General features: G+C 35.6%; 1 protein-coding gene across 1 annotated transcript; it reads left to right on the plus strand.

The window, feature by feature from the left end:
- The first annotated feature begins 1747 nt into the window (after window positions 1-1747).
- Window positions 1748-4011, plus strand: LOTGIDRAFT_203895 (hypothetical protein). Its single transcript, XM_009056222.1, has one exon. The coding sequence runs from the start codon at window positions 1798-1800 to the stop codon at window positions 3070-3072; it is 1275 nt and encodes a 424-aa protein (XP_009054470.1). The 5' UTR covers window positions 1748-1797; the 3' UTR covers window positions 3073-4011.
- The last annotated feature ends 5009 nt before the right edge of the window (window positions 4012-9020 follow it).

Genomic DNA, 9020 nt, shown 5'->3' on the forward strand with positions numbered 1-9020 from the left:
TTTATAATATTTCTTCTTTAGTGGCTTTTCTTATACTCCTGATATCTCTTGTTATTTTTGGTGATGAAATACTTGCATTTAGAGCATTAAAGCTCGGGTTTGCGAAAATGGATATTTATAAATTGTTAACCGAATGTGCAAGCGAATTGTTTGTTTGAAAGGTGCAAAGTAGATCACGTCCCCACGTTAATATAAATAGTTACATTTTATAGAAAGATGACCTTGACTAGAACGCAAACCACCTGCACTGGAATTGTTAAGCAGAAGATAAGTCGCAATAAAAATTGTCTTTCAGATACTTCGAACGTTGATGCCATTTCTTTCTAGTTCTGTTGAGACCCAAACTTTAGATATACCGGTACAAGATACTGGGAGAGCCATTTTACAATAAATTTGACCACAAAATCTTGAACTTTATCTATTTGTTTTGCCTTCATACGCGAACAACCATCTCGAATAAGAAATGATGCCCTCAATTTATTAAGCACACATCCGCTCCAGTCTATGGCCAAAACTTTAAAACAATTTTTATGAGACGATTTCCTCAAGTAGACGACCACAACTCCATTCGTCCCAACTTCCGCAGGGTATTAAAATATATGTATAGGCCTTTCTGTATTTGGTATATGATATCAAACTCATTCTCCAAAAGCATTGTATTAGCGTAATATTTTTGGTGATAACACACTTGTGTATGAAACTCGCGAATATTATCTATATTTACAGGTGAATATTGTCGATATTGACCCGTAAATATTGTATAATTCCTGATGACTTTCAAAAACAATTCATTGTTATTTGCGTTTGTTTTAACCCCACAAACCGATTATTTTTTAGTGATAACACACTTGTGTATGAAACATTTACAGGTGAATATTATGTACACTAACTGGCGTATATTACCTATATTGACCCGTAAATATTGCATAATTCCTGATGACTTTCAAATACAATTCATTGTTATTTGCGTTTGTTTTAACCCCAGCGATGGTCCTAATTTCAAACCAATGATTTTAAATGCTGCACCCGTCCCTTTCAATGTTTTTATGTAAACTTACAAAAGTTTATATTTTTTATATTTTTATCAACTCAGTCATTCTATGCTGCATGCATATCAATAGAAGCCTACAGTTTAAAAGGTGATCTTCAAACTAACTCTAAAACAGTCCAGCAAATTTCGATTTACCAACGAATTTGTGAAGACAGTTATTTAACAGTAACTCTGGAATGTACACGTTGCTCTGTAGCTGGGGCCTACTCCTAATGATACTGTCACTGAAGTCGTACTGCCGTACTACAACTGTATCTACATAATTCAATCAATAATTACACTACGTACCCTTTTTATAGTAGGAAATCATACAAATCCACATAACTCCTCTCATTAAAATAGTTTACAGAGGGCATGTAACGAAAAAAATGTTTAAGAAAGACATATTAACAGCAAGCTAAATTTCGGTAGCCATATTGTTTAACAGGCTAGTCACGTGACCACAGGTACCCGTTACGTGAGTTTCATCGATACACAAACAGGCTATCAACATTCTCAATCCAATATCCAGTGCGGCAGTGGTATCTAAAAGGATTCGTTTGCCACAGCCAGATAAAGAAACATAAGAAATGCTGTGTTAAGTGCGATTTTCTTTTGAGAAGTTGCAAGAAAATATAACACTAAAGCCTAAAGATCGCCCAAATGGTGACACGATGTACTTCCGCTATTTGACGCATGTGAAATACTTTGTTGTCAAATTCACTAAACCTGTACAAATTCCAAAGAGCTAAGAAATAAAAACCAACATGTCTGCATTAATAAAGGCAGCATTGAAAAAATCAAACGTTAAAGTGTTGAACAATCAATTTAGGGTCTTCGGATCGACGAAAGTGAAATGCCTGAACCTTCAGGAGTATCAGAGCAAGTCCCTGATGGCAGAAAATGGTATCAATGTGCAAAAATTCAAGGTTGCCTCAACTAAAAAAGAAGCGGCTGAAATTCCCCCGTCACTGAACGTTGACGAGTACGTTGTCAAAGCTCAGATTCTTGCAGGTGGACGAGGAAAAGGCACCTTTTCTAACGGATTTAAAGGTGGTGTTCACCTCACTAAAGATAAAAGTGAACTCTGTGAGTTGGTTGAAAAAATGTTAGGACAATCTCTTATTACAAAACAAACACCTACAGAAGGAGTAAAAGTTTCTAAAGTGATGGTAGCTGAAGCCTTGGATATTGCCAGAGAAACATATTTTGCAATCTTGATGGATAGAAAACACAATGGTCCTGTGATGGTTGGAAGTCCCCAAGGTGGAATGGATATAGAGGATGTTGCAGAAAAAAATCCAGAAGCAATCTTCACTGAACCCATTGATATTTTCACTGGTGTTACAACTGAACAAGCTCAAACCATGGCACATAATTTAGGTTTTCAAGGAGAAAAGCGTAATGAAGCAGCAGACCAAATACAGAAACTTTACAAATTGTTTGAAAAAGTAGATGCAACCCAGGTTGAAATAAATCCTTTTGGTGAAACAGACACAGGAAGAGTAATTTGTTTTGATGCCAAAATTAACTTTGATGATAACGCTGCATTTCGTCAAACTGAGGTGTTTGCAATGGATGACATGGCAGAAAGTGATCCTAGAGAAGTTGAGGCAGCTAAGAGTAATTTGAATTATATTGGAATGGATGGAAATATTGCATGTTTAGTGAATGGTGCTGGTCTAGCCATGGCTACAATGGACATTATTAAATTACATGGAGGATCCCCTGCAAATTTTCTTGATGTTGGTGGAAATGTAACAGAGCAGCAAGTCTATAATGCCTTCAAACTTTTAACAGCAGATAAACAAGTGAAAGCTATTTTGGTGAACATTTTTGGAGGTATTGTTAACTGTGCAACAATTGCTAATGGTATCACAAATGCTTGCAAATCAATCAATCTGAAACTGCCTCTTATTGTTAGACTGGAGGGTACAAACGTTGATGAAGCTAAACGGATTTTGCAAGAAAGCAAACTTCCAATTGTTTCAGCAGCAAATTTAGATGATGGAGCCAAAAAAGCTGTGCTTTGTTTGAAATGAGAGAAGAATAACAAAATAAAGAATATTTATGATAAATGAACAAAATTAATCCAATAATGTGATAATTGCATCCAGGGCAAAAAATGAACACAGCCTTGGATAAATCTATTTTAATTCCTGTACTTATACCTTGACCAAAATAGTCAAAATTCTTGTACCGTGGAATGCAGCGATTTGATTGGATTGTATGCCAACGAATACAGCAAATCAGAGCCCTCGACAGAAAGGCTGTAAACATTATGGCTTTATGTTTGCGGACAATCTGTCAAGGCTTCTGATTAGCTGGGGTACAATTCCATCAAATCGCTTCATTGACACACTTCAATGATACATGAAGGTCATTGAAACTAATAAGTAGATAATGTTATGACTTAAAAAAGAAGAGGCATTTACTAGACAAGAAAATTGATAGTTTGGACGCCATTTTGATTTTTCTCAAATTCTTCCAAATTTTATTCAGCGATAACGGCTTGTCAGATTTTGATGATTTTGGTGTCAAATGAAAGAACACGAACATATTTAAGAAAACTGTAGGAAGCCGATTTTTGAATTTCTTTTTTTCTTTTTTGCAATTTCCGGTTCAGTTTTTTTGAAATTTGAAGGCTCATATCTCGTGTCCTTTGATGAGCTTCATATTTACCACGATGATAATAGCTGACCTTGACCTTCTTATGACCTCTAGATGTTTGAGGTCAAACCACAATTTCGGGTTTTATAGGGGTCTAAATATGCAGTGCTGTATTTCAAACCCTTATTGATTTAGCACCCTACCACCTTCAGATTATTTCTGTGCTTATTTAATGGTTTCAAATAATATCGTATTTGATAATGTCATAGGCATATTAAAGAATCTTAAAACTTTGAACGCTTTTATCTCAAGAGTTACTGCTTGGATGATGCTGATATTTACAGTAATAATAATAGATATTGACTACAGCTTTTAAATGATGTTTATATTTTCACGCCCGATACGTATTTCAGGTTTTATTAGTGTCACTAAAAGTTGAGTTTGCAACTTTAAAGCGTTCTAACAGGTGACTTAATAGAGATAAAGCAATATTTTTTTCGGATTTATAATGCTGAGATCCTGAGCTTTACAGTCATATATAACATGTATGCCTTACATGCAAATTCAAAATTCCATTCACTTAACATGGTGCAATTATTTTAGTCTAAATACGCTGTCATCGGTCTGTCAACCCTAATCAAAGTCAAAGTGCCAGTTTTTCATTTTAAAGACACACTCCCTTTTATATTTGTTTAACATGTTTTATGTCCACTTATAATTTATAAATAAGCTCTAGGATGGATTGAACCGTGTTATACTGTAAGTTGAGCTTACGGAAGCACCTTAAAGGTATATCCCCACTTTATTTCCCAACTTTCTTATTTCTTATCCAAATTTCATCAAACTCGGTATTTATGTGTATAATCAAATTCTAATTTTTTTGTGTGTGCATGCGCACTACCAACTGCTTTTTATTTTTAAACCGAAATTCATCAAACTTGGTATGTATGTGTTTAATCCAATTATAAATTTGACCAAATTCTTGTTGTGCGCATTACCAAATTTCTAATTTCTTATCTAAATTTCTGTCCACCTTTGTATGTACCTTTATGTTGTAACATACCCTGCATCAGTATTGTTAAGAGAACAGTTCTAGTTTTTTTTTCATCCCGGGAGCAAAGTTCTCGGAAACGGCAACAGGTACGATAAAACGGATTTCAAATTGTGGAATAAATGTAAAACGAAAATTTTCTGAGCAACATGAAGCGACGTAAGCAACAAACGGAAAATGGACTCTAGAGGGCATGTTTTTCAACCAATTTTGTTCGGGTTCATTGTATTTCTTGAAACCAAGGACAAATAATAGCAATTCAAAATTTTCAAATTTCTAAAATTCGATAGATACTTTTTTTATTTGCCTATTTCGGTTGTTATTTGGCGTATTGACTTGAAACTTACAAACTTAGACCGCTAGCATAGTGGAATAGTATTGATGTTAGTAGGCCTACAAGCCTTAATACAAACTTTTTAAACTAAAAATAATATGTACCGGAAGTAACATGTTTGCCGTAATTTTTGTTTGCCTCATTTTGCGAAAATTGATTCCCAGAAGCCATTTTTTAATCCGATTTGCGTAACGTTTGAGTCAAACTGTTCAAGGTCAATTTTAGGAAGCATAATTTTGATTTTTGGTTTTGCCTTTTTTGTACGAGCGGATGTTTTTTTTTCAAAGTTCCAGGTCGTATATCTCATGGCCTAGACCTTTGATTTATGTTATGATAATTTGTGACCTTCTTTATTTGATGACCTTTGGGGACAAACAACTCTTTCCATTTTTACAGAGGTCTGAATATGGACCATTTTGAGCCTTTGCAATGCTGTATCTCGGTCCCAAACAGAGATATACCAATAATTCTCTCGATGTAGATATTCCGAGCTTCTCAGCAAACATCGCAACATCGGCCGACATTATAGCAATCTCGGCACGTCGGATCTGTTAAACGACCTCGACCAGATGTCGGCTACATAATATAGACTTATCGATATCGGTTAGACTCTGTCGGCCCTATGTCGGGTCTATTTCGTATATCGACGATGTCAAGCGGAAATCTTGCCGACGAGTATCCGACCGATGTGCTCATTTCTATCAAAACTGAATTGGAACTGACGTCAGGAAGATATCGGCATGTGATAGTGTATAGATGATCGATTTGGAGATATAGAGCCCATGTCTGTCTCTTTTTTTAGATATCGACGATCAATCTAACGATGTCAAGCCGAAATCTTGCCGACATCGGATCGTCTGCGGTTCACAATGGACATCCGATGTGCATACTACTACATAATATATGATAACTGAAGTGAAACTGACGTCGGAAAGATATCGGCATGAAGTGGATAGATGATAGATTTGGAGATATAGAGCCCATGTCTGTCTTTTTTTAGATATCGACGATCAATCTAACGATATCAAGCCGAAATCTTGCCGACATCGGTTCGTTGGCGGTTCACGATGGACATCCGATGTGCACACTTCTACATAATTATGATAACTGACGTCGGGAAGATATCGGCATGAAGATCGATAATCGATTTGGCGATATAGGGCCTATGTCGACGATATATCCTTGTTAAGCCGAATTATATCCCACGTCGGGCCGTTGCCGGTTCATGATCCACATCCGATTTTTCAGTGTCTGTGTTACTGTGGTAAAAATGATATCGAAAAGAGATCGCCTGAAGGTAATTTATCTATAGTATCGATTTGACGGCAAAAACATATTACGTGGGTCGAGCTTCTTGTCGATATCGAAGTTCCATCCAACGTTTTTTATACGCCCACACGTAAGATGGGCGTATATTGTAATCACCCCGTCGGTCCGTCCGTTCACATTTGGCTCGTGCTCGTGCTATGAAGATGATCCCTATTGATTTTCGTGATGATCGGATAATTTTTCACCGAAATATCGTGTCTGACTTGACGTTTTACTCTATTAGCTATATTGTGCAACTCGTGCTCACTCTACAGGCTACAATTCTTTACAGATTCTTTTGATTTTTATTTTGTATGTCTATGTCGTTATGAAGATGATCCCTATTGATTTTCATGATGATCTATCGATTTCCATGATGATCGGATAATTTTTCACCGAAATATCGTGTCTGACCTGATATTTTACTCTATTAGCTATATTGTGCAACTCGTGCTCACTCTACAGGCTACAATTCTTTACAGATTCTTTTGATTTTTATTTTGTATGTCAATGTCATTATGAAGATGGTCCCTATCGATGATTGGATAATATTTCACCGAAATATGGTGTCTGACTTGACGTTTCACTCTGTTAGCTATATTGTGCAACCCTGTAGTCACTAAAGACTGTTTAATCATTTCTGACAGCTGCCAGTGGGCGTATGTTACCTTGCCTGGCAAGCTATCTTTTTTATCGTCATAGAATAGGGTCATGGGCGAAAGGATACCTACTTTGTGTAGTGGACTAATTATCCAGTTGACGACATGTAGTGCCAATATTGGGCTTTTTTAGTTTTTGGTTTCCAACTGTCAAGGAATCTTTGAGTTCCATCCGAACGACCAGACGCTTTTTCCATTGGGCTTATAGATAGCTACTCTAGACGACATCGGGTCATTGGTGCCTCGCGCCCGACATCAACATAGAACTGATATCGGAAATATCTATCCAGCAATGTAAGTAAAATCGAAATACCGACGTTGACCTGTGTCGTTGGCTTTTATGACCAACCGATATCACTGGCATCAATAATCTTTTGGTGCTCTCATCAGACCTTATGAAAGCTCGTGGTAAGCTGTGGCCACCATTTTAATTATGAAATGTTGAGCAAGATGAACATTGTTACATTAGTAACATTATGGCATTAGCTTTGTAACTTTTATGAATAATTCTGAGAAGAAAAGCGTCATCGTTTATTTACTCGATATATGAAAGGTATAATATGGAAGAGAATTTTAACTAAATTTTTAACGAAATCATAATGTATCATAACAACTATGAAAGTATAAAGATATGATAATGGCACGTAAAAACACCGCGAAACAGCACTAAAAACATTGAAGAAGTCACAGATAAATAGCAATATCTACAATATCATATTGAACTAGGTTAACAAAGATTAGGCGATAACACATAAATTTGAAAGGGCAGTCTGCTTTTGTACATAGGTCAGAAGATATTGTTGCTCAAATATATGAAAACTATACATCAAAATCTAGAGAAATTTGTCCTTTTAATTTCCCTGATACAACTATAGTTAGAGGGTTTATTTAGGCTAATCAGTTTTACGTCGTTATGTTTTTTGGTCGTTGTTGGAAAACTAATGTGGGCCTACGAATTTTAGCGTTTCAACTAATAATATCGAGCCACTACAAAGCCAAACACCAAAACTAGTTGAAACTGATTAATTAACAATTAGTACGCTCCGTTTTGAATAATCCTTTTAAATCAAATTCAGGTTGATCAAGTAAATAGCATTTTTTAGAAATGGTATAATTTACCATAACGTCTTTAACTGGCATTTAGCGATTGTGAGCATAAGTGCCTGAGGACGATGGGGGAAACACGTCGAGACGTTGGATAAAACTTTTACCAGTGATTGTTGTTCCATAAAGCTGTGTCTATATATAATATAATTACCATGTTTTTTCTATATAAAATTTGCATATTGCCTCTTTATGCTTCTGTTCATAGTAGTTAGCCGCTTGTGTTATTTCAGCGTGATTTTTTTCTCACAATCCCAGAATCTGCGCGTGTCGCTTTTTGGCTACAAAGGTTTGTACAGGGTTCGCAAAAAAAACAAAACAAAACAAAAAAAAACCTTTAACTGTTCAAATAACAGTACTGATGCAGGGCGTGTTACGACATTCAGGTACATACGAAGATGGTCTATTGGAATTACCTTGATGTAAATACTTTTCTGCATCTCTAAATGCAAATATCCAAAAGTACCTGGAGTTTAAAGTATATTGACCAGGAATAAAAGAATATTTGTCAATTCATAAAGACCAAGTTTGATGAAATCCGAATAATAAGAAATAAGAAACTTGGTGTGCGCATGCGCACAACAAAAATTCAATATTTCCATCAAATTTAGAATTGGATTATACACATACATACCAAGTTTGGTGAAATACGAATAATGAATAAGAAAGTTGGTAATGCGCATAACAAAAATTCAATATTTCCATCAAATTTAGAATTGGATTATACACATATACATACCAAATTTCGTGAAAATCGGATAAGAAAGAAGAAAGTTGGTTATGCGCATGCGCACAAAAATTTAATATTTCCATCAAATAGAATTGGGTTATATACATACATACCAAGTTTCGTGAAAATCGGATAAGAAATAAGAAAGTTGGTAAATATATGCTGCTGTGAGCTTAAATTACTGTATAACATGG

Source organism: Lottia gigantea (genome assembly GCF_000327385.1).
Source record: "Lottia gigantea unplaced genomic scaffold LOTGIsca_27, whole genome shotgun sequence".
Lineage (NCBI taxonomy): Eukaryota > Metazoa > Mollusca > Gastropoda > Lottiidae > Lottia > Lottia gigantea.